Raw genomic sequence first — 26,426 nt, 5'->3', positions numbered from 1 at the left:
ACTAGTTAATTGCTAATGGTTTCGTAAGAATTCAAGTAAAACATTTCTTTTCACACATCCACGTTTCTCATTTTGCCAACTCTATGTTCTTCTGACAAAGCTACATAATCTTTTAGAAGTATAAAGATTTCTGATCTTTTTTTTAATCACTCGTGGACAACATAGAAGACAACTACAAACTAGTAGTCATCTCACTCCACCCCACCCCATCCCCCAATTTAGACCAATCTTTCCAAATAACAACCAATTAATGTTCAGATGATACAACAAACTCCATGCCACAAAGAGCTGTCATTTATTCCTTCATAATGCTCCAACATTTCAGGAACAATAAAACATACTTTATCCCACAGTGCCTAGACCCTTAAAAAAAAAGGCCACTTGAGGAGCCTAAGAAAATTAATGGGGGTTTGGGGGTGAGGTGGAGAACATTGAACGGCAATAACAAAGACAACAACAACAAAACAGGTTTTTTTTTAATGGTTTCTTTGTGTTACAGATCCATAAGTGTGACTGAAGAACAGACATCTTGACAGGTAATCTCTCCCCAATGCTTGTCCCAGGACAGCTCAATACTGATTCCTCAGTTGGTTGCTCATGTCTTGGAGTTCTATTATCAAGGTGTCCATGGTGGTCATTTCCTCAGCTAATTCAGGGGAAATCTCACCACTTGCCAAATCCATAAACAGCTGCTGCAATGTTTGAAAAAGAACACACAAGGGTTTTGTTTCATATAAACCACCTAGACAATACCCCTTACCACTGCCCCCCTTTTACTCCTTCCAAAATAACTTCACATTTATTTACCTATGTACCTGCAAATGCTGTAGGGAGTTTGAGGAGAAAAGAGGTTTGGAAAAACCACTTCATCTTGGAAGGTGGTAAGGTTTAATAAGTGACTGATACACAGTAGTGATAAGGGTCATAGGAGTTGAAAAATTTGACAAATTGGAAAGCCAGGATAACCAAAAGGTCATCAACTTAAAGTAGTACCCAAGAATCAGAGTAAGTTTAGGGACAGATGAGAAAACTAAGTCAGGTACCATATGCCTAGAGAAAGGGGAGTGCCCCCAGAAGTGGGTAGATAGATGACAGCAATGAGGAACCAGACAGATGATACAGATGGGTACAATGAACCTCAGAGAAACAGCTAGTGAGGGGTAAAACAGAGAGAAGAGTAGGGAACAAGGAATATACAGACTCCTCCTTCCAAGCTCCATGTGGTTTGAGGGCATAATTCAATCCAACAAGCATTTAAGTGCCTACTACGTGCCAGAACTTACATGGTGAGTGCTAGGGACACAAGCCAAAAATATGCAAACAATTCAAGGGAAACAGTGTGTACAAAGACAAATAAAAAATATGAAAATTAAACACAACTCAATTTCAGTGAGGAGTAGGAAAGGAGAGCTCTAAAAATGGGGCACATCAGGAAAGGCTTTTTTGTAAGAGTTGGCATTTGAGCCCTGCCTTGAAGGAAGTTAGGAGTTTGTTAAGAGGCATATTTGCTTCTAATAACACCTTAGAATTAAGTGGCATTTTGCCTAATTACAATATGAAGTGCTTTCACATGTGTTCTTGGGGAAAGAAGTTCTGAACAACTAGAGAAAATAATCTCAGAAAAGTTAAGTGAACTGCTTACAGTCACAGGGCTGGTCAATAGCAAATTCGAGCCCTCTCTCTAGGTTCAAAGATCTTCCCACCTCTTCTGCTGACCCAATCATAACAATATTTTGCTGAAGACATTTAAATTCATCAAGCATTGAGTGAGGAATAAGTAGATAGTAGTTGGCTCTGCAGTGTCTCTCAGGCTTGATTTCCCTATAGTTTCTCAAATGGCTGCCAGACTAAGTCTAATCAGGCTGGGGTACATCCGTGCAGCCATCCTAATTTCATTTCTATAAAATGTACAAAAATGGGGTTCTTTTTTTTTTAGGTGCTTCTCACTTTACAAGTGAGTTTGGCATCTCAATTTATACGGGAAGGGAAAAGAGGCATGTGTCTATTATTAAGTCACACAATTGGAAACCTCAAACTAAAATGCCAAGAGGGATTTTTTTCCCCTTTTTTCAAATGATCCAATGAGACTGAATGAGAGCAAAAATCTAACCCAGACAGTCATGCCAGGCCTCACATCCCATGTTTGGCAACTCCATCACCACAAAGGAAGACTACGCAACTAGAAGGGAAAATTCATATAAATATAGGGTTATGCTAAAATAGATGTTCAAGACACTAAATTTATAAAGTAGAAGTTTTATATGGAATGAGAAAAGGCACTTCCACTGGAAGGTAAAAAATACGTGAGATTTTAAAAATATCCATATAAAAATATGGCTGCTTTCAAGCTCATTTGGAAGCTCTTACTGTCCACAATATTAATATTAATAACATTCACTGTTGGTAAGACTATTACCAATTAACAAATTAATCTTGAGAGAAATTATACTGGTTTAATAAAAATCAAAACTTCTTTTAATTATTTATCAGCCTGTTCAGATTGTTTTAACAATGAAGAGAGAAAAAGACCCCAAAATTTTCAACTTTCAGACAGTGAATTTTTTTTCAAAAAACTTCTTGTTTTTAAATTCAGTAATCTTTCTATGACTGCAGTGTTAAACAGATGTTAAATCGGTCTTTTAAGACAGTCACAAAAGTTTTCCAGTTTAGAAGTTAAATGTAATACCTCAATTCCTCAGAACAAAGTCTTCAAAGAAAATTTTTGTTAATTATCCATCATGTCATGGCCTTGAAAAGAATATGCACACATCATGGTTTCTCTCTACTATTCCAAAATTGCAGGACATAACGTAGACATGTTTGCACAATCATACACTAAGGATGGTTTACAGACATTCTGAGTTCTGGTTTTTATTTTCCATTCGTTAATGTAATACCCTTGAAGTGAACATAAGGGAGGATGAACATTATGACCTATCACAGTGTCCCATCAGGTCAAAAATTCAGTAAATTAATACTCCCTGATAACTAAAGAGCTGAGCAAGTGATAACGAAAGATGATAGAAGGGAGAATAACTAAGAGCTCTGGCTCAGTATGGCAATAAAAGAAAAGATGAACACTGCTTAAATTTTTTTCCACTTCAAATGGTTTTTAAATTTTTCTGTAAGAAAAGAATGGCATCCTTTAAGCAGAGTTTTCACAAGGAACATTTACTAACAGCAAGGCTAAATGGTAAAATTCTAAAGACTCCTGATACTGCTGAGTGGAGTTAAGGAAGAATCCTTAGAATTATATTTTAAAAAAAAAACAGCAAAAAATCTACCTTCTACTCAAATGGTGAGTTTCAAAGGAAGATGAGGGTGTATCTAAAAACTGTTGCCTAAAAAGCAAATTCTGACTGGAAGAATCAGCTACCAAGTGGTTTCTGGTTGCCAAAGAACCTGAGATAAAGTGATCTTGATCAGAAAATCCTGATGGGGGGTAAAACTAGGTACAGCCTTGCTCTTTGAAAGTTGGACAGGAAACAAATGAAATATACAAAGTATATGGAGAAGGTGAGTAGAAAAAAAGATCTTTTTTTCTGCAAATATTTCAGGTATCTGCTTCTGGGAAGGGTAAAGACAAGGTACTAAGTAGAAGAGCTAAGTCAGCTACTTATCAGTGCTAACAAGATAAAAGATATATTTCAATTTGAAAACTGAATTGAATTGAAAAAGCAAAGAGAGTTAGTTAAAAAGACCCACCTGAAGCAGCTTTCTACCGAAGTAGCTTTCTATGCCTCCCTCCCATGAGTATACACTAAAAAGACATCCAACTCTAAAAGTGAGCCAGAATCAGTTTGTGACTCAAGATTAAGTAACTACTGATAACCCAAAGGAAGAAAAAGAACAAGCATATACATAGGTATTATATTTCTTTACATTTTGTCTTGAGTACTATTTTGTTTAAGGTTAGTCAACTCAGTTTATGTTTTATCAACACAGATTAATAAAACATTTTCTTTTCTTTCTAACATTCATTATTTTAAAATTTTATTTCATTATTACAATATGAACATGCTCTTTGAATAAACAATCATAGCTTTATGGAAAAGCAAACAGTAAATTAATACTCCCTGATAACTAAGAGCCTGAGAAGTGATTGTAAGCCTTAGTTTCTGATACGCTGGGCTAACCATGTTTAAAGGCAGTCTAACCCAACCCCTTGAGCCTTTACTATGATAATTAATAGGCAAGTGTTGCACAAATTGTGAAGCATTATATTAGTGTAAGTTATCATCATTATTATCACCATCTATTTGGTGGCAGTTATTCAAACTGTAGACTCTGGGCCCAAGAGTAACCAACTAGCATCAAAAGGGCACTTCCTAAGAAATCCCAACGTATTTCAGTGATAGCAATCTCTCCCTGACTCCACAAGGATTTCCAATTTGGAACAGAAAGAAGGGTTTGAAAGCAATCCTGGCAGGGCATGTAGGTGGTACAGTAGATAGAGCACCAGCCCTAGAGTCAGAGGACCTGAGTTCCATAGTCTAGGACCACAGTCCTAGCTATGTGAACCTGCAAATCACTTAACCTTGACTGCCTCCTTAAAAAAACATAAGTATATATATTTATATAAATATAAATTATAAATTTATACAAATATAAAATCTGCAATAATGCAGATTTGAGGACCAATCACTTCACAGATTGTGTTTCTCAGAAATAAACAATCCAGCCTCACCTTGGCTTTGGATGACAAGCCACGTAGGTTGAGTCGAGCTGATGAAAGCACCTGCACTGCTTCTTGGGGATCTGACTTGTTCTTACTGCAGTTCAATGCCACTGGATGTTAAATAGGAGAAAGACAATCAATCAAAGCTGAATAAGGAGCACATGTGTTATCAATAGTGATTTTCAATAACAACACTATATTCCCACAACCCTCAGAGGATATTTCAACATAAAAGCACAATTAAAACTATGGGAAAATTACCATAATTGCCTGCATAATTTCCTCCTTATTTTCAAAGAAAATTTACTGCTAGAACATGAATTCTGAAGAAAGTTAATCAGTGAACCCTCATACCCTTTGCAGGAGGCAGCTATAAACATAATTTTCCCTACCAAGCTGGAGGATTACACATTTACAGCTGAAAGGGTCCTTAGAGGTCATTAGTTGAAGCCCAGAAAAGTTAAATGGTGTATCCAAAGTCATCAAGTAGTAGGCAGCAGAGCTAGGATTCAAAACTAGGTGAACTGACTTAAAATGTAGTGTTCTTTCTATGGTACTGAGCTGCCTGCAGGCATGAGAAGGTAAAAAGATGGGAAAAACAGTAATGCTAGAAATTTTTCTATGATTTTTTTGTTCCCCATTAAATATTCTATCACTAAGAACTCAACTTGGGCAAGAGGCAAGTTTTTATTTTCTAAAAATACTTTAGGCAAACAGTGAAGTATGCCCAGCACTCTGTGGTATTAATCAGACCTCAATCAGTGCTGAAGGGATTCAGAGTCAGGAGGAGAACCACGATTTTTTTTTTTTTAAATGTGTTAAACAGGCAAATGTAATAGAACAACATAATGTATTCCACAGCATAGCGCTGACCTGCCCTAGCTAGAGTTTTTGAGCTTTTAAAATCTCTAGGAACTTTGTATCAGAAAGAACTGTGGTTTTCATAGTTTACTTTCACTCCTCCAGAATGAGAAAATCAGATCTTCTACAGCAGAAGCAGAACTACAAAGAAGTACTCCACCTATCTCATTTCTAAATCAGGTTATAAGTACACACAAAGAAGCACTGAAAAAAATATTCCAAATACAACACTAGTGGAGACTTCAGGAATGCCAAGAGAATACTGTAATTTCGTACTGCCTACTATGAAAATATGCCATTGTGAATAGCAATATATAGCACATGCAAAAATATGATGCACCCGTTCCATTCAAAATTGTAAATAAAGCCTCAAAGTACAAATTAGTGAACACTGTCAGACCCTTGTGCAAAAACATCCAAATCCCACAAGTTAGACTGCTCTTACCAAGTCTTCTGAAGGTTAGAGCTGCCTGCTTGGAGTGCATTATGCACAAGAGAAACATGTTTATTTTTCCTCTTCAAAACAGGTGACTTGGTAGACAAACAGAAGGATGGACAACTAAAACTAGTCATGGAGGAACAATTCTTATTCTCTACTGGCAAATATGAATTTGCACTGACCCATGAAAATATTTACTGAAAAGATCATAAATCCAGATTTCTATAAAGCTAAATTGGTCCATTTGATTTTTCTTCAAAGACTATGTATCTTTTTTCCACCAAGTATCCTTCTTCACCAGGGCTGTTGCAACTTATATTGAAGATACATTAAAGCCTACAATGAAATCAGGACAAGAAACCCTTGCTTTCCCCAGGTATTAAAATTCAGCCACAGGAAACACTGAACTATTTGCAAATTACAACTAATAATAAATAGCTCATAGGGGTTAAGGTTAGGGATCGGGTCCATGATTTCCTCAGTGTAAGAAACTTCCAGATGAGGAAACTCTAACCAATGCAGGTGGGTACCTTCTCTATTTTAGACAGATCATCAGAGCCAGAGAGCCAGGATACACCAAAGTCTGCACCTGAATCCAGGCATTCCTAACTCCATGGCCAGGTCTCTCTACACCATCCATGGTGCCCCTCACTACTAAGCTGGACTTATTTCTAGGGTATTCATTAAACCTCTACTTTTACACCTACAGGGCTTTAAACGTCAATGCCTGATGATGACAAAGATATCCTGAGCTTCTGTTGTCAGAGATTTCCTGAAAAAAAATCTTTCCTTACTGACCAGCTGAAGAAAAGAATTCCTCACAAAAGATGTCCCACTGGTGGTGCACAAATCTGCATTACATTATTTTCTCAAGAATTTGATAACAATCACATCCATTTATATAAATAGAGAGCTATTTTGCAAGGAGTGTTGGATGGATGTTGAACAGAGAATTTCTGAAGATAGGCACAAGGTAAGAAGTCAAGAATGGGCTGTGATTGGCTTGGTGAAGAAGTACCTACATGGAAGGACATATTTCAGCTATGTAATATGGTCACCAGAAAATCTTCTTAATCAGTGCTTCAGAAACTACTACATTTTCTTTGGAACTGAACTAACCACCTAGGCCCCATCTGCTTCATTACAAGATTTAAAGAAATTTATACAAGTCATTAGATTTAGTTGAGAAGTCAACAAATACTTCATTCTCTCCCTGGTTCAGGAAAGGTCTGAAAAAGAAATCTAATCCCAGGTGAAATGGATAACAGGGAGGAGTCTGGCAACAATCTTAGACAGGGCATCTGGACAGCTTCCTAATCCCCTGATTCAAGTCTTTAAAATGTGACTTCATTATATTTTTTGAAGTGGATTCCCATGACATCAGATACACCCATACTGAAATACAAGTAAACATACATATTACTAAGCCCAAAGGGCAGATTTTTGGAACATCCACTTTTCTGTCTCCACCCATCAGTATAAATAATAAAAAGCTGACAGTCTGGGATTCACTGACAATACGGACATACTTGCACCAAATAATGTAAGCTCCTAAGGAGTATGTTTTCTTCTTTTGAATACCTCACAGTGGTTCATAAATTGCCATGACTATAGTAGTCTGTAAATTCTCATAAAATTAATACTCCTTTATAAGTGAACAAAAGCAGGCAGAAAGCAACAAAACTGCTTGCTTAGTATTTCCATGTAAGTAAAGGTTTGCGATGTAAACTGGTCCTATATATGAGGGCAAATTCAGTTTAGAAATATGGCTATCAACGAAAAACAAATGGTAACAGCAATTTACATTTGCATGGCATTCTAGAGTTAAAAAGTATTTTCTTACTTGATTTGTCTAGCATTCCCATGAAATAAGCAAATGATATATTACAGACTTTAAAGAAGTAAAATAATTTCACCAAGATCATCCAGGCCATATGTTAGAAAGCCAGGATTTGTACCGAGGTGTTCTCATTCTGAATCCAGTGTTCTTTTCCCAGTACAAATCTCCATAAAATAACAAATTCCAAGTCCCTCTCACTTTGAAAAGTATTCAATATGAGAAAATCTCTGGCCAATAAATCACCTGACAACCAATTAAATTATAAAACTAACTAGTAAGTAATTTTTTTTTAAAGTAGCTAGGTCTTTAGATCAAGGGACTTGGAGTCAGGAAGACCTGAGTTCAAGTCCTGCCTGAGATACTTACTCGATGTATGACTTGGACAAGTCTATTTGATTTTTTTACTGGGAAACTGGGGATAACAATAGCACCTACCTCCTAGAGTTGTTGTGAAGTAGATGAGTTAACACACATAAAGTGCTTTGCAAAGCTTAAATCACTATATAAAAGATAGATTTTATTATTATCAGTGAAGTTCATGGAAGTGAGAAATGAATATGAATGTTATAATACATGAAAAATATACCATGTGCAAGGTCTATGGCCCCTTTAACAATTTCCTTGAATGAAGCAATGTCTTTCTCCCAAGAACTGGACTGTGTATCACACTTATAAGCCTTAGTGAGATACTGGAGGACCTGGGGAAAGAAAAGATGCAATATTATCAGCAAAACACAATTTCTACTTTAAATTCTGTATTTCCTGGAAATCACATGGAACTAATTCCAACTTGAAAAACTGCATTTGTGCAATGCAGTCTGTTCTCTATTATTCATCACAATGAAGGGTATAGTAGCACATACAATAGAAAATAGTTATTAACACGCAGAACCATCCAAGCATGCTTGGACAGACCTTCCACTCTGGAAAACAAAGAAAGGGACCAGGCACTAAAAGCTTATTATATAATGAACCAAGAGTCAGGAATGGGATTCTGAGAAAATTCTGGTGAAATTCTATTGAATGGCTTCTGGCCTCCTTGATTTTGGATTACTCAGCAGTAGTCTCTCTTTTTCTCTGTCTGACCTATAGTTAGGTCAAAATTAGGGTACTTAGGAGGTCATCCAGACTAACCCCCTTATTTCATACATGAAAAAACTGGGGGCCAAAGAAATTAAGTAACAGAGGTCTAGAAGACTTAGGTCTGTAACCTAGCTTGGCCTTACTAATATGTGGCCTTGGGAAAGTCATTTTACTAGCCTTAGTTTCCTCATCTGTAATATGGGGACAATAAGATAAGAGATTTAGAGCTGGAAGGAATCTCAGAGATCACCTAATCCAATCTCCTCATTTTAGAGATATGAAAAATGAGGCCAAGAGAAGTGAAGACACCTGCCCACAGGTATATAGGTAGGAAGTGGCAGTTAGGATTTGATCATCATAAACCCCCTCTCCCCCCCGAATCCAGTGCTCATTTCACTCTTTCATGCTACCCTACAGACACAGCTGGACTGCCTACTTCAGAAAGCTGGTAAGAGGATCAAAAGACAGTTTATGAGCAGTACTTATGGACCTCAAAGAGTGATATAAATGACAGCTACTGTCATTTAGGATGACATTTATAACGATGAGGAATGCCCAAGGCCAGACATTTAGCTAGGGGCACAGAGAGAACTTGAATCCACTTTACTTCATTCATCTGTTACAAAAAGAGTCTGTAACTAGGTGAGTGATTGTGTGTGTGTGTGTGTGTGTGTGTGTGTGTGCGCGCGCGTGTGTATTTCAGTCTTCTCTGGACAGCAGAACAGTGAGAAAAGTCAGGTAGAAAGAAAGAGGGAGAGGACATAGAGAGAAAGTGTTCTATGGTTAAGGTCTAACCCACATAATAATAAGGCACTAATGCACTGTACCATGGGTGCTTTGCAGAGAGAGGTTCTAAAAAAACATATGTGAAGCAGAAAGAGCTCTTGCCTTAAAAGCTGGAAGAACTCTGCCTAAGTACTAGCTTGTATGATTTACTAGGACTGTCAAGTAAACTCAATCCAACGATTACTAATAAAGCCCTCACTGTGGGCCAGTCACTATGCTAAGTGCTGGGGATAAAAAGAAAGAGAAGTCAATAAACTCCTCCAAGGCTGTTTTCTTATGGAGAAAATGGAGACAATTTTACTACACTCTTCACAGGTGTATTGTAACTTTTCAAATCCATAGTAAGAGACAGAACTTGAGCTGAGCTTTCGAGGATGGCAAGTATTCAAAAGACAAATAGGAAGAGATAGGGCATTTGAGGTACAAGAACAGCATGAGCTGAGGTTCAGAGGCATGATAAGTTCAGTGAATGTTTTTGTGTTGTCCAGACAATGGTTCAGATTGGCTGGAACTTCAAACTCACAGGAAGAAGTAATTTGAGAACTCTGGAAAACTAAGACCCAAAGCAACAGGCAAAGAGGAAGACCATAAACCAGGTCCTAATGTCACTGGCAAGCTGAGAGAATGGTCAAGAAGCTGGTTGTTGGGACAACAAAAAGAAAAGGGAGAAAACCATACAAGCTCACCACAATGCCTCTAGAAGAGCAAAAGCTCATGGGATGGTGGTACAGGAAAGTCTGAGAAGTATTGTGAGGAGGAAGGGATAATTGTTGAACCTTTTCTTGGGTCTCTGAAGAGGGAGTGAAAGAAGCAGTGGCCACCAGTGGACAGAGTTGTAAAGAATGTGGTGACCTCAAGAGTTAAGTTTTTTTGTTTAAGTCAAGAAGCAGAAAGAATGTTCATTGAAAAGTTCATGGATATGAGGGAGTTTTCTCATAACAGAGTAGAGGTTACAAAGAAAACAGTGGAAGGAAGCAAATGATAGGCGAAGTGGGTTGAAGTAAAACTAGGAAGGAATGGGGATGACTGCAGAAGGTTCAGGAAGATGCTACCTAGCCAGCAAGATTTGATGACTAGGACTTCCATACAACAAAAGGAAGACTGATGCAGTATGATCCATGTGCAGAATTTAAAAGAAGATTAGGAAAGTTCATGTGGCCCAGAGTTCAAGTCAGATTTTTGAAACCTGCTATTCTGGGATGTTCCTACATGAATAATCTTGTCCACCCTCCCCCCCAGCCACCCCTCCCCCCGCCACCTCAAGATATGCTTATGTTCCTTGGATAAAGGAACAAGGACTCCCAATCTGGACTCTAGGTCTGTAGGTAAGGTAAGGACAGAGAATTAGGGATAGGATATTGGGTTTCCTCACTGGTTCTTTTTCTATTTATGGTTCAAATCCTTGATAGACCATCAATATTTTATTCTGCCCATGAGGACTGGAATAAGATACCTTCTACTGTCATCAGAAAGTCTAACTCTCTATTCACACCCTTAATTTATTTTCAGGCATTCCTATGTGTTACTTTCCTCCACCTCTTCACTGTTTGAAATCTTTCATTTTTACAAATGTACTTTTTGTCCCTGTATCCAATTTACCCTCTCTTCAGAACAGAGGGAAAAGGGTGGGGGAAAAAAGGAGGGAGGTAAATCAAAGGCATTCATTTGTAATAGCATGTGACAGAAAAAACTCTTTGCCCCAGGAAACACAACTACTTTAAAAGCAAAGTTTATGGAAGGGAAAATAGATGAAATGCAAACAAGTCTTGACCCACTCAAGATCTCTTTCATTGAAAATGCTGAATTTTGACTAAAATATTGGGCAAACTATTCCAAATTAAGGCAGCCTGATGGTACGGTGGAAAATGCCAGCTCTGCCACAATGGAACCTTTGGTAAATTAGTAAATCTCTCAGGTTCTGAGTTTCCCTCACTGTAAAATGAAGAACTTGTTTTTCCACAAATAAAACCAAAGCAGTTAAAATGAGAAGGGAAATAGTTAATTGAGGGGGAAAAGTCTTTACATCAAGTTTCTCCAATAAATGCCTGATATACAATATATGTAATAAAATGTACTAAAGTACTCAAGCATGAAAGTCATTTCCCAATAAGTAGTCAAAAGAGATTAAAAGGCAGTTCTCAAAGGAAGAAACTCAAGCTATCCACAACCATATGGAAAAAATGCTTCAAATAACTATCAGAGAGATTCAAATTAAATCATACCTAAGGTCCTCTTTCACAGATTGGCAAAGATGACCAAAAAGGAAAATGACAATTGCTGAAAGGACCATAGGAAGATAGATACATTGCCATACTTTTGGTGTAACTGTAAATTGATCTAGTCATTCTGGAAAGGAATTCTGAATGATTTCCCCATCAGAGTCACTACACTGTGCCTGTCCTTTGAACCAGTGCTATCACTAGACACATATCCCAAAGAAAGAGGAAATGGCCTTCATGTGCACAAAAAAAAAAAAAAAAGCAGCTCATTTTGTTGTAGCAAAGAACTGGAAACAAAGGAAGCTCCCATCAACTAAAAAAATATGGTATTTGAAAGTAATAGAACAGTATTATTCCATAAGAAATGACAAGAGGTGGTTCCAGACAAGCCTGGGAAACTTTTATGTTTCCCAGATGCAGAGCAGAGTCAAAAGAATAATTTCCACAATCACAACAATGCTGTAATGAAAAACAACTTGAAGAGACTTAAGACTTCTGATCGACATAATGACTAATTATCATAATTCACGATTCAAGAACATCAGTAATGAAGTACATAACTCACCTCCTGAAAGCGAGGGAACGAACCCAAGAAGCAGAATTCTACAATCCCACACACACACACATGTGTGCATGTATGCTTACATGTACACACATATATAGCATGTATTCTGTTCTGCTGTTTGTCCTTTGTTCTTGATGAGGATGACATCGGAAAGGTGATATCATGACTGGCACATATAGAGATACAGACAGATATGGATATATAGAAGATACATGTGCATGGATAGATGTACAGATACAGATATACATGGGATATGGCAAATGTGTGGATTTGTTTCGTTTTGTACTTATTTGTGTGTGTGTGTATCAAATTTAGGCAATATACAAAAAATATTTTTTTTCCTTTCTTATTTATGGGAGGGGACTTTGGAGGAAGAAAAGAGTTAATGTAGCCTCAAAAAAATTTTTTTTCAAGGGAATCAGTGAAGCACCTTAGAAATGTGCAGAAAGGGAAAGAACAGGCAAGCAGGACAATTTAAAAAGCTGCAAGCTGAATTTATTACATACTGTACACAGTAGAAATCGGCAGTTCTTATATAATCCTTTTTTTCTGTTCTAATTTGTAAATAAAAATATTCTTTTTTGGGTGCTCATTAAATTCCAAAAAAAGTTTTTAAATAAAATGAAGGTGTTGGACTAAGCGACTTCTAAGATATCTTCCACTTCTACATCAATGCTGTTAACAAGTTCTTTATTCTCAAACAACTCTCCCTTTGTCCAACCAAGAAAACAGATCAATGCCTGTGTGATTTATCCCATTTTAGATTGTGAAAAAGTACCCAAGAGAATTTAAAAGTTACCTTTTCATTTTCATCAGGATTATCACTCTGACCATTCCCATATATTTGTGCATACAATCTCCAAATCTCTCCATCATTTGTTACTCTTGAAGCCACTCTGCCAAACAACTCCCGTAATTTCCCTTTCAGGCCAGTTGCGATATCACCACTACGATCAGTCATCCCATCAGTGACAGCCCGGACCAGAATTTTCAGCACCTTATGAAAAAATGCATATAAGTAAGTAAATTAGTAAATTACAAAAACATCTTGTAATTTTGTGTATAATCAGGCTCTAATAAGTGTATTTTTAAAAGTTTCTTTCTAGAATATAATGAAGTCAGAAATCAAGGCTTCTGTATTCAATGGATTATTACATGCAAAGCACTAAATCTGTTTTTATAGAACATATATATGGACAAGATGCCAATGACTGGTTCTTCGTGTGGGTGAAATGCCAAGGATCTATCCTCAAGTTTTAGCATCATGGGATCTAAAAGAGGAGCAAAGGAATACGTACGTATGCCTTAATGCAGTATAGATTTTCTGTCTTGAGTCTTGTATTGGGGGGGTGAAGGGAGGAACCATGTTTTTGCAGTCCCATGGAAGGATAAAAGTAGCATTCGAAGTGTCAGAGAGTAGCCACAGAATATATGGCCACAGGCAAATCAATTAGCCATCTGAACCTCAGATACATTATCTGTAAAAATGAGGACTGCAACGCCTGTGGTAATTTCTCATAGGGATGCCAAAATGACAATGTACGTAAAATGTGTGGCAAGCTTTAAAATGCTATTGAAGCATTAGCTGCTATGTATTTTTTCCAATAAAATGTAAGCTCCTTGAGGGCAGGGGCAATTTTTTTTTTGGTCACTGTATCCTTAGGTCCTAGTACACTGCCTGGAACATGGTAGATATTTAATAATTACAGTACTGAACTGAATTAAAGAAACCCTTTTAAAACCTTAAAATGCTATAGAAATATGAGCTACTATTAAATCAAATTCTTACACTGTAATATTTAGAGACCAAACTGTACGGATACCCAGTCTCTCTGAAATGGGCAGCAAATGTTATGGATCATAGGATTTAAAGCTGGGAAGGACGTCAGAGACCATGTAGCCCAACCTCCCCTTTATATCTGAGGTTAAGTGAAGGCCGCACAACTGGCGATGCCATGCTATTAAAGCAATGTGATTTGATAGCCAGTCACTGGGGTCACTAAAATAACTCTGTTAGGGAAAAAAATATTTAGATGTTGGGCAAACTATATATTCTTACTCAAGACCGCAGGGTGCTGGAGGGGAAATAAGACTAATTTGGAGCCAGAGGAATCTAGAAATGAATTTATGAATTTTATCTATATTTCCTATTTCTCAGTTTAATGTGATTCAGCAAAAGTATGTCAAGGTCCTTGCTTTGGCCTTTAAATAAAAGTCAGAATGTTGAAAACTGAAAATTAAAAATTTATATGAAATAAAAAAATAAACAGCCATTGGAGGAAAGGTAGCATGGTTTCTACAAAAGGAAATCACATTTAATTTGCAGAGGGGTAGAAGACTGATCAATTATGAGGAACACAACATTCCACACCAAAGGCTATTAAATTAATGTGGCTTTCCTGGAATTTGCAGTATTCCTTTACCAAAAAGAAGGAAGGAATTGCCTTAGAAAAAGGGAACAAAGACTAGGAATAAAAGCAAGTTTTCTTGGAGATTGTGCTGAGATCTGTCAATTAACATTCAGAAATCTGAAGAAATGAAAAATTTCCAAGTTTGAAGATGACATGAGATTCTTGTTAGGTAGTAAAGATGAAGTCCAGTGAAGACACACATTTGCTCCTTGAAGCTGACCACCCACAGGTCTCCATTTATCACTTGCCATAAAACTCTTGACACTTTACCCAGGTATTTAATCATCCTCATAGTCCACATGGACAAAGCTCTGCGGCTGGCTCTGCCCATTCCAGTAGACCTGCATGCTTGTTCTGAGTCTTTACTCTGCTTATCTCACTGCCCGACCAAACCCTGACACTAACGGGAAAGCAGAATTACAGATTTGAGAATAAAAGGCACCTTAGAGATTATTGAGTTTCACTCCATCATTTTACAAACAAGGAAAATGAAGCTTAGAGATGTTTAAAATGTATACAAAAGCAATTCTATCATGTTTAATTCTATAATTTTGGTAATACTAGTGCATAATTTAATTTCGCCTTTTAATCTAGCACCCCAAAAGCAATCACTTTCTTTGCAAAGATTGAAAACCCTAGGAAGAAGCAGCCCTTCCCAGAGCTTAAGATAGGAAGGAGAACAAAGACAGGCATCGTCTGATATGCTCCACTCTAAATCTTCAGAGTGGAGATTTCAAAAAGTAACAGTAGTAGTGCATGCTGACATTATATAGTCCTTTAAAGTTTGCAACATACTTTGCAGTAAGTAGAAGTATGAAGCAATGGAGACAGTCCTAGACATGAACTCAAGAAGAGCCAAGTCTGAATCCACTCCCCACCCCTACCTTGACATTTACTATCTGGGCAAATCACTGACCCTCTCAGAGCCAGTTTCTTTCTCTGGGATATAAAGGAGTTGGCCTAGAGAGGCTCTGAAGGTTCCTCCCAGATCCATATTTTTAACTTCATTTGACCTTCACAGCTCTCTCCTTTGAGGTAAGTATTATTTATTTATTTTTATTTAATTAATTTATTTAACTTTTAACATTCATTTTCACAAAATTTTGGGTTCCAAATTTTCTCCCCATTTGTCCCCTCCCCCCACCTCAAAACACCAAGCATTCTAATTGCCCCTATCACCAATCTGCTCTCTCTTCTATCATCCCCCTCTGCCCTTGTCTACATCTTCTCTTTTGTCCTGTAGGGCCAGATAGCTTTCTATATCCCTTTACTTGTATTTCTTATTTCCTAGTGGCAAGAACAGAACTCAACAGTTGTTCCTAAAACTTTGAGTTCCAACTTCTCTTCATCCCTCCCTCCCCACCCATTCCCTTTGGAAGGCAAGCAATTCAATAAAGGCCATATCTGTGTAGTATTGCAAATGACTTCCATAATAGTTGTGTTGTGTAAGACTAACTATATTTCCCTCCATCCTATCCTGCCCCCTATTGCTTCTATTCTCCCTTTTGATCCTATCCCTCCCCAAGAGTGTTGACTTCAAATTGCTCCCTCCTCCCATTGCCCTCCCTTCAATCCTCCCCCCTACCCTGCTTATCCCCTTCTCCCCCACTTTCCTGTATTGTAAGATAGGTTTTCATACCAAAATGAGTGTGCATTTTATTCCTTCCTTTAGTGGAATGTCATGAGAGTAAACTTCATGTTTTTCTCTCATCTCCCTTCTTTTTCCCTCCACTAAAATCTTTTGCTTGCCTCTTTTATGAGAGATAATTTGCCCCATTCCATTTCTCCATTTCTCCTCCCTATATATTGCTCTCTCACCACTTAATTGCATTTTTTTAAGATATGATCCCATCCTCTTCAATTCACTCTGTGCTCTGTGTGTGTGTGTGCGTGTGTGTGTAATTCCACCAACTACCCAGATACTGAAAAGTTTCAAGAATTACAAATATTTTCTGTCCATGTAGGAATGTAAACAGTTCAACTTTAGTAAGTCACTTATGACTTCTCTTTGCTGTTTACCTTTTCATGCTTCTCTTCATTCTTTTTTTTTTTTTAACTTTTAACATTTATTTTCACAAAATTTTGGGTTACAAATTTTCTCCCCTTTTATCCCCCCCCCCCAAACCCAAGCATTCTTATTGCCCCTGTGACCAATCTGCTCTCTCCTCTCTCCTCCCTCCCTGCCCTTGTCTCCATCTTCTCTTTTGTCCTGTAGGGCCCGATAGCTTTCTTGACCCCTTAACCTGTATTTCTTATTTCCCAGTGGTAAGAACATTACATTTGATCCTAACACTTTAAGTTCCAATTTCTTTAGCTCCCTCCCTCTCCACCCCTTCCCCTTGGAAGACAAGCAATTCAATATAGGCCAAATCTGTGTAGTTTTGCAAATGATTTCCATACTAGTTGTGTTGTATAGGACTAACTATATTTCCCTCCATCCTATCCTGTCCCCCATTACTTCTATTCTCTTATAATCCTTTCCCTCCCCATGAGTGTCAACCTCTGATTGCATTCTCCTCCCCATGCCCTCCCCTCCATCCTCCCCCCCACCCTGCTTGTGCCCCTGTCCCCCACTCTCCTGTATTATGAGATAGGTTTTCCTATCAAAATGAGTGTGCATTTTATTCTTTCCTTTAGTGGAATGTGATGAGATAGACCTCATGTTTTTCTCTTGCCTCCCCTCTTTATCTCTCCACTAATAAGTCTTTTGCTTGCCTCTTTTATGAGAGATAATTTGCCCCATTCAACTTCTCCCTTTCTCCTCCCAATATTTCTCTCTCACTGCTTGATTTCGTTTTTTTTTTAAGATATGATCCCATCCTCTTCAATTCACTCTATGCACTCTGTCTCTATGTATGTGTGCGTGTGTGCATGTGTGTGTGTGTGTACTCCCACCCAGTACCCAGATACTGAAATGTTTCAAGAGTTACAAATATTGTCTTTCCATGTAGGAATGTAAACAGTTCAACTTTAGTAAGTCCCTTATGACTTCTCTTTGCTGTTCACCTTTTCATGCTTCTCTTCATTCTTGTGTTAGAAAGTCAAATTTTCTTTCCAGCTCTGGTCTTTTCATCAAGAAAATTTGAAAAACCTCAATTTCATTGAAAGACCATTTTTTCTCCTGAAGTATTATACTCAGTTTTGCTGGGTAGGTGATTCTTGGTTTTAGTCCTAGTTCCTTTGACTTCTGGAATATCCTATTCCATTCCCTTCGATCCCTTAATGTAGAGGCTGCTAGATCTTGTGTTATCCTGATTGTATTTCCACAATACTTGAATTGTTTCTTTCTAGCTGCTTGCAGTATTTTCTCTTTCACCTGGGAATTCTGGAATTTGGCCACAATGTTCCTAGGAGTTTCTCTTTTTGGATCTCTTTCATGCGGTGTTCTGCGGATTCCTTGAATATTTATTTTGCCCTCTGGTTCTAGAATCTCAGGGCAGTTTTCCTTGATAATTTCATGGAAGATGATGTCTAGGCTCTTCTTTTGATCATGGTTTTCAGGTAGTCCCAGAATTTTTACATTGTCTCTCCTGATTCTATTTTCCAGGTCAGTTGTTTCTCCAATAAGATATTTCACATTATCTTCCATTTTTCGAATCTTCTCGCTATGTTCTGTGATATCTGTCTTTCTCATAAAGTCCTTAGCGTCCATCTGTGCCATTCCAATTTTGAAAGATCTATTTTCTTCAGTGAGCTTTTGAATCTCCTTTTCCATTTAGCTAATTCTGTTTTTGAAAGCATTCTTCTCCTCATTGGCCTTTTGAACCTCTTTTGCCAATTGAGTTAGGCTAGTTTTCAAGGTGTTAATTTCTTCAACATTTTTTTGGTTCTCCTTTAGCAGGGAGCTGATCTGCCTTTCATGCTTCTCTTTCATTCCTCTCATTTCTCTTCCCAGTTTTTCCTCCACCTCTCCAACTTGACTTTCAAAATTCTTTTTGAGTTCTTCCATGGCCTGAGCCCATTGGGTGGGCTGGGACACAGAAGCCTTGATTTCTGTGTCTTTGCCTGATGGTAAGCATTGTTCTTCCTCGTCAGAAAGGAAGGGAGGAGGTGTCTTTTCTCCGAGAAAGTACCCTTCAATAGTTTTATTTCTTTTCCCTTTTCTGGGCATTCTCCCCAGCCAGTGGCTTGACCTCTGAATATTCTCCTCACACCCACCTCGCCTCCTGGTCCTCCCAGCCAGCGTTTGGGGACTGAGATTCAAATGCTGCTTCCCGCCTTAGGGCTTTTGGCGGGGGCAGGGCTGCTATTCAGTGTGAGAATTAAGTTCAGATGGTCAGGTCGGGGCAGGGCTGCCTCTCAGGCACAGTTCCCTCAGGGGGTTTATGCACAGACCTTCCACAATGGATCCAGGCTCCCGCCCGCTTGGGGAGCCCCTGTCTGCAGCCGCCTCTCAGCTTCTATCTCCCGGGGGGGCCCGAGCCATGGGGGCACCCCACTCCCCTCTCGACCCGCCAAAGAGACTCTCTCACCGACCCTCGTCACCTGTGGGTGGGGGGGCTTGTGCCGCCACTGGAGATCCCGTCTCCGTAGCCCGCTCGGATCTTTTCCTCACGGTGTCACGGCCGCTGCAGGGCTGCACTCAGCTCCCAGTCCCGGCGCCCAGTTCACAGTGCGAAGGACCCCCCGCGAGAGGTTTGCAGGTCTCTCCGGAACAGAAATCTCCCTCGCTCCAATATTCCGTGGCCTCTGGGTGCAGAATTCACCGTGGGTTGGTCCCCGCTAGCCATTCTGTGGGTTGTGTGTTCGGAGCTATGTGTATGTGCGTCTTTCTACTCTGCCATCTTGGCTCCGCCTCCTTCTCTTCATTCTTGTGTTTGAAAGTCAAATTTTCTTTTCAGCTCTGGTCTTTTCATCAAGAATGCTTGAAAGTCCCAACATCAGTGAAAGACCATTTTTTCCCCTGAAGTGTTATACTCAATTTTGCTGGGTAGGTGATCTTGGTTTTAGTCCTAGTTCCTTTGACTTCTGGAATATTATATTCCATGTAGAAGCTGCTGGATCTTGTGTTATCCTGATCGTATTTCCACAATACTTGAAATATTTCTTTCCAACTGCTTGTAATATTTTCTCCTTGACCAGGGAACTCTGGAATTTGGCCACAATGTTCCTAGGAGTTTCTCTTTTTGGATCTCTTTTAGGTGGTGATTTGTGGATTCCCTGAATACTTATTTTGCCCTCTGGTTCTAGAATCTCAGGGCAGTTTTCCTTGATAATTTTATGAAAGATGATGTCTAGGCTCTTTTTTTGATCATGGCTTTCAGGTAGGCCCATAATTTTTAAATTGTCTCTCCTGGATCTATTTTCCAGGTCAGTTGTTTTTCCAATGAGATATTTCACATTATCTTCCATTTTTTCATTCTTTTGGTTTTGTTTTGTAATTTCTTGGTTTCTCATAAAGTCATTAGCCTCCATCTGTGCCATTCTAATTTTGAAAGAACTATTTTCTTCAGTGAGCTTTTGAACCTCCTTTTCCATTTGTTTAATTCTGCTTTTTAAAGCATTCTTCTCTTCATTGGCTTTTTGAACCTCTTTTGCCAATTGAGTTAGCCTATTTTTCAAGGTGTTATTTTCTTCAGCATTTTTCTGGGTCTCCTTTAGCAAGGTGTTGACCTGCTTTTCATGCTTTTCTTGCATCTCTCTCATTTCTCTTCCCAGTTTTTCCTCCACCTCTCTTAACTTGATTTTCAAAATCCTTTTTGAGCTCTTCCATGGCCTGAGCCCATGGTATATTTATTTTGGATGTGTGGGATACAGAAGCCTTGACTTCTGTGTCTTTCCCTGATGGTAAGCATTGATCTTCCTCATCTGAAAGGAAGGGAGGAATTATCTGTTCACCAAGAAAGTAACCTTCTATAGTCTTATTTTTTTTCCCTTTTCTGGGCATTTTCCCAGCCAGTGACTTGACTTCTGAGTATTCTTTCCACACCCACCATGCCTCCAGATCCGCCCAGCCAGGGCTTGGGGTCTGAGATTCAAATGCTGCTTGGGGGCAGGGTTGCTATTCAGTGTGAGATTAAGTTCAGGTGCTCAGGTGGGGGCAGGGCCACCACATGGGGCTCAGTTCCCTCAGGGGGTTTATGCAGAGACCTTCAACAATGGATCCGAGCTCCTGCCTGCTTGGGGAGCCCCTGTCCACTGCTGCCCTGCTGCTGCCTACCGAGGGGGCCTGAGTTATGGGGACACCCCACTCCCTTCTTGACCAGCCAAAGACACCCTCTCACCGACCCCTGTCACCTGTGGGTGGAGGGACCTGAGTGGCCGCTGGAGATTCTGTCCCTGAAGCTCGCTGGGATCTGCTCCTCTTGGTGCCTCACGCCCAAGGCAGGGCTGAGCTCAGCTCTGGGTCTGGTGCGTGACAGACCCTACGCGTCAGGTCTTCAAGTCTCTCTGGAACAGAAATCTCGTCTGCTCCGCCGTTCTGTGGTCTCTGCTGCTCCAGAACTTCTTTGGACTTCTTCCTCACAGATATTTTATGGGCTGTGGGTTCGGAGCTAGCATATGTGTGTCTTTCTACTCCGCCATCTTGGCTCCTCCCCCCCTTAAATATTATTTAACCTGTGATTACTCACGCTGAGAAAATTCCCTCTCCCAACTGTATTCTATAACTTACAATGTTAGAGAACTGCCTGGGGTACTTAATGCTTAAGTGATTTGTCCAGGGCTACAGTCAGTATGTGGGACAGGCAAGACCCAAGTTAAGGCTATCCTAATTCCAAGGTGAGCCTTCTATCCTCCATGCCTTGTTGCCTCTCCCTTACAAATATGATTATCTCTGCATTACAGATGAGGAAACTGAACTCTGAAAGGCTAAGTGACTTGTCCATGGTCATTTAGGTCTCTTCTGACTTCAAATCCAAAGCTCTTTTCATTATATCACAATGCTTATTTGAAAAGTTTGGGAGAAACAAATAGGTAGGATCCCACTTCTTAAAATTCAATCATGGAAATTGGCCCCAGGGAAATAGCAACTGCTCAAAACTGATGTTCTAACATGAGGACTAATGACTCCAATGAGAAAGAAAAAGGAGGAGGCACAGCATGAGGTCAAAGTGGACACACAGGAAACTCACTGCCAAATTTAAGAGTTTAAAAAGACACATGAAAAGATGGAAGCCAGGGCACGTGGCCGAGGATGAATACAAGTGATAGATAGGCATGGCCTTGTAAAAACAATGTTAGAGGGGAGCTAGAGGTCAGAATGAATTCAAATTGGTGGTGAATTTTTAAAAATATATTAATGGCATGAGAAAGATTAAATAAGGGATGAATAGATTTACTTAAATTCGATTATACACTGAAGATGGCTAATAGGGAAAAGGTAGAATTGCTCAATACTTATTTTGTTTATGAATTCCACCTTAAGACTGGGAAATATGGAACAAAAATGAATCACAAAAAGCTAAAATCTAAGACCAAAAGTACATGGTAACGAAAGAGTTGAGATGTCCTCAATAAATTCATGTGACAAAACCCAAAATAAGAAGATCCTGAAAAAACTGTCAGGCGTGATTGTTGAGCTTCTGTCAATGATCTGACTGTGGAAAGTAAAAGTAGTATCACAAGACTGAGGACAAGTAGTAAATGTTCTGATTTTCCCCTCAAAATGGAAGTGAGTTGCATCTTCACACTTCTGATAGATGAAACTTGACTTTGATTCTTGACAAAAACCTAGATCATATCATTATCAGGAGGCATGTGATTATCCAGAAAGAGAAAGAATGGCTAAGAGCATGTACAGGTTCATGAGAACAAGTACCTAAGTTCATTTCCTATTCTGCTGAGATTACTAGAGCAATCAAAACAATTTCACTGACAAAACACTGCATTTGTCAAAGCTTCTCATGATATCCTCACGACTAAGACAGTGAGATGTTAGGTAGATAGAAGGATCTGGAACAATTTAAAATAACTGAATCCAAAGAGTGGTTATTTAATCGATGTTACACTAGGCATTCTCTAGCATTCTAGTTATGTATCACTGGCCTTATGATACTCATTTTTATCAGTGAATTGCATTAAGGTTCATGTAACCTATGTCAAATGAGGAAAGGACCAGGTTCAATCACAGGGACATCACTAATACTACAATGTGACTTCTGCCCCCAAACCTAAATATATGAATTTGGCTGACTTTTAGGATATTTTACTTAGGTCACTTGATACAAAGTAAATCACTGAGCACATTAAATATAAACACATTTATTTTTCAAAAAAGAAAAAACGAGTAGGACTTGGTCCCAAGTCAACTAGCAAGAAACAAACCCACAACCTCAAAGAAGTCCCAAGAACATGTATCACTTCTTTGGTGAAAATTGTCCCCTTCTGATCTTGACCGTTCCCTCCTTGCTTCTAGATTCTCCTTAGAGTCTTGTCCCACTTTCTTGATTCTGAAATCTGGCATGATCCAGATCCTCTTCCGTCACTGCTAGCACTTAAGGCCTGCCTAGCCCTGACTTAGGAAGCCCCAGTGCTATGAGCAGAGACAGCCATTGCCCATGTTTCTCATTTTTCTACAAACCTGTGTTTTTGGTTTGTTTTTTTTCCCCATATCCTCTGCTTGGTCATATTAAAACAAATGCTTTCTGTTTATAGCATTCTGGAAAATAAAATCCTTTCCTACTGATACCATGTATGATAAATATATGTATCTTTTGTATACATATATGCATATCTTTGATAACATGCATACATACACGTCTATCTGTTTAACATGCTTATTAAATTTACAGAAGATACAAAACCGGGAAAGAAAATGAAAAACTTCTCAATAGGCTAGAATGATGGGAAAGAACTAATGAGATTTCATTCAACAGGGATGAATGTTATCTTCACATAGAGATGATGGGGAAGGTGTGTTTAGACAACACTTTGAGTGGAAAAAAGACTGGAACTTTTAGGAGTCAGCCATATGACATGACAATCCTAAAAGCTAATGCCATCTCAAACTGTATGAACAGAGATATAATCTCCAAAGGAATGACTGCACACCTCTGATCTTGATGTCTTTGATCGGGCTGTCTCTCACGCCTGGATGGAGCTTCATCTTCCTGTAATCATCAGCTAAAGCACCGCTTTCTACATGAAGACTGTCTTACCCACTATTCCTAGTATCCTCCCTTCATTAAAATGTAAACTCAAAAGTAGAGATTGTTTCTTTCTATTTCTATTTCTAGTGCCTTGTAGTAGCCAACATATACTAAGTCTTTAATAAATGCTTACCAATAATCCTGATGTTTTCTGCCCTAATCAGACTATATACGGAGTACTGTGTTCAGTTTGGACACAAACTGGACATTAATAGACTGGCATGTGAATGATGAGAGGCCACAAAATAAAAGGAACCAGAGATGTTAAGATGTGTGTTAAGATGTAGAAGAGAAGACCTGAAAGAGGCTCTCACAGCTCTCTTCAAGGATTTTGAAGGGTTGTTATGCAGAGGATGATCAGAGTTTGCTTGGCTTGACTCCAGAAGAAAGACCTAGATGCAGACAGTAGAAGCTGCAATGAGGCAAGCTTTGGCTCAGTGAAAGGAAAATCTTGTTAATATGCAGAGCTGTCCGGAACAAATAAAATGGGCTCCCCCAGGCTATAGCAGGCTCCCCATTACTGGAGGTCGTCAAGTAGAGACTAAAGGATCATGTGTCATTCATTCCTGGTCAGATCCAGGTTAGTCAGACTCGTCGTCTTCTAACTATGAGCTTCTGAAATACTGCATAACTGAAAACGTTACTCCAGCTTTGCAATGAACTATTTAAACATATTGTTTAGCCTGTCAAATAACCTATGGCTCAGAATTGGTGGGCACCCAATGCTTCAATAACAATATTCCATTACATCAGCATTGTACTATTTTTTATGGTGTGGAAGAACTAATTCTGACATAAAGTGATCACTTAACAGAGGTTACTTTTCACAATGGATGTCAGATAAACATCTTACTGATTTATACTAGCTATGCTATTGTATCACTGGTCTGCATTTGACAGTTATAAAGTCCCTGCTATTTATTATCTGGGGGAATGACTACAGGGAGTAATTAATACACAAGCCATTGTACACTAGCTCTTTTCATGCAGTATATGTCTAGGCTATCTGTAGCTAGATAAGGAACTATTCCAATGCAACAAGGAAAGGTCTCTCAGACATTTTGGTAGTCTTTAATTGAGGAGTAACCTGAACCCCACAGTCTTCAGAGTTAAAGTCATCTAGTATGCACTCCTGCACAGGCCCTCATCACCTGAAATTTGGATTACTGCAATAAACTGCTGGTTGGCCTCCCTGCCTCGTCTCTCCCTGCTGCAGTCGGTCCTCCACTCAGCTGTTAAAATGCCCTTTTCTAAAGCACAAGTCTCACAACGTGAACTCCAGTGGTTCCTTATCAACTCCAAGAGCCAATACAAAATCCTCTGTCTTTTAAACTCTTTGTAACCTGGCCTCTTCCTATCCATCCAGCCTTCTTATATTTTATTTCTTGCCCCCAACCACCAGCTTATTCTCTGATCCAGTGATACCAGACTTTTTACTGTTTCTTGCACTGAACATTCCATCTGCCAGCTCCATACTTTTTCACTGGCTGTCCCTCATTCCTGGAATTCTCTCCTCCCCACCCCCCCATTTCCCTTTCCTGGCTGCCCTAGTTTCCGTTCAAGTCTCAGTTCAAATCCTATCTTCTATTCTATCCTTTCCTGATCTTTCTTAATTCTAGTACCCTCCTTTTATTGATTATCTCCAGTTTATCCTGCATATATCTTGTTTGTATATGGTTATGTTCATATTGTCTGTCTCATCAGACTGTGAGCTCCCTGACAGCAAAAACTGTCTTTTATTTTTCTTTGTATTTCTAGTAATTAGCACAGTGCCAAGAAAATAATAAGCTCGTAGCAAATGCTCTTATTGATTTGACTTGGTCTCTAAACCAGGCTCAACCCTTCAAGGAAGAAGGGGAGGGGAGAGGAGAGGAATGTTGCTCTGGAATTTCTCCACATCCTCAGGTCCAGGAAGAACATCCTTTTTTCTCTACACTACCTTCAGGTCTAATCGCTGGAGATAAGATAGGATCAAAAAGAGTCCATATATGCCAGGGTTGGCAAGAAGTACAAGAAAATAAAGTTTTACAAGGTTTAAGTGCACAGTTAAAATTAAGCCATTGGGATTCTAGCTCATTCTTGCCTTTCCCCTTATTTTAACTTTTGATCGCTTTCTAACTTAGACAAAGTTAATTCAACAAACTTTTATCACTAAGTGCCTATTATGAGCTGGGCACTGTGTTAAGTCCTGGGGATGCAAAGGCAAACGGAAAAATCATCCCTCTAGAATTCCTAGAGCAGTACTCTTTCCAATGTACCTCTTCATTTTAAAGATCAGGAAACTGAAGTCTTAAGAGAGATAGTAAGCTGAATGGACATACACACCAGTAATTCCTATAACTGGGGAAGCTGAGGCTAAGGTGATTATGGAGCAAGAGAGATTTGAGCTCAGCCCTGAAGAATGAGAGAAAGGGAAGGATTAAAAGGCAGAAGACAACCTTTAACACTCCAAAAT

General features: G+C 39.0%; 1 protein-coding gene across 3 annotated transcripts in view; it reads right to left on the bottom strand.

Moving 5' to 3' along the window:
• Positions 1-458: 458 nt before the first annotated feature.
• TTC27 (tetratricopeptide repeat domain 27) overlaps positions 459-26,426 on the bottom strand; it is a 235,452-nt gene continuing 209,484 nt past the window's right edge. For 2 of the 3 annotated variants that reach the window (XM_072634136.1, XM_072634138.1), the window contains 4 exons: positions 13,271-13,468; positions 8,405-8,516; positions 4,688-4,788; positions 459-692 (listed from right to left, as the gene is read on the bottom strand). In XM_072634136.1, coding sequence (XP_072490237.1) covers positions 570-692; positions 4,688-4,788; positions 8,405-8,516; positions 13,271-13,468 — 534 coding nt within the window. In that variant the 3' untranslated portion in view covers positions 459-569. The remainder of the gene's footprint in view (positions 693-4,687; positions 4,789-8,404; positions 8,517-13,270; positions 13,469-26,426) is intronic. The other variant, XM_072634137.1, reaches the window with a different exon arrangement.

Source organism: Notamacropus eugenii, chromosome 1 (assembly GCF_028372415.1).
Source record: "Notamacropus eugenii isolate mMacEug1 chromosome 1, mMacEug1.pri_v2, whole genome shotgun sequence".
Classification (NCBI taxonomy): domain Eukaryota; kingdom Metazoa; phylum Chordata; class Mammalia; order Diprotodontia; family Macropodidae; genus Notamacropus; species Notamacropus eugenii.
Note: the sequence above shows the minus strand (reverse complement) of the source record. Positions and strands in the feature narration are given on the sequence as shown.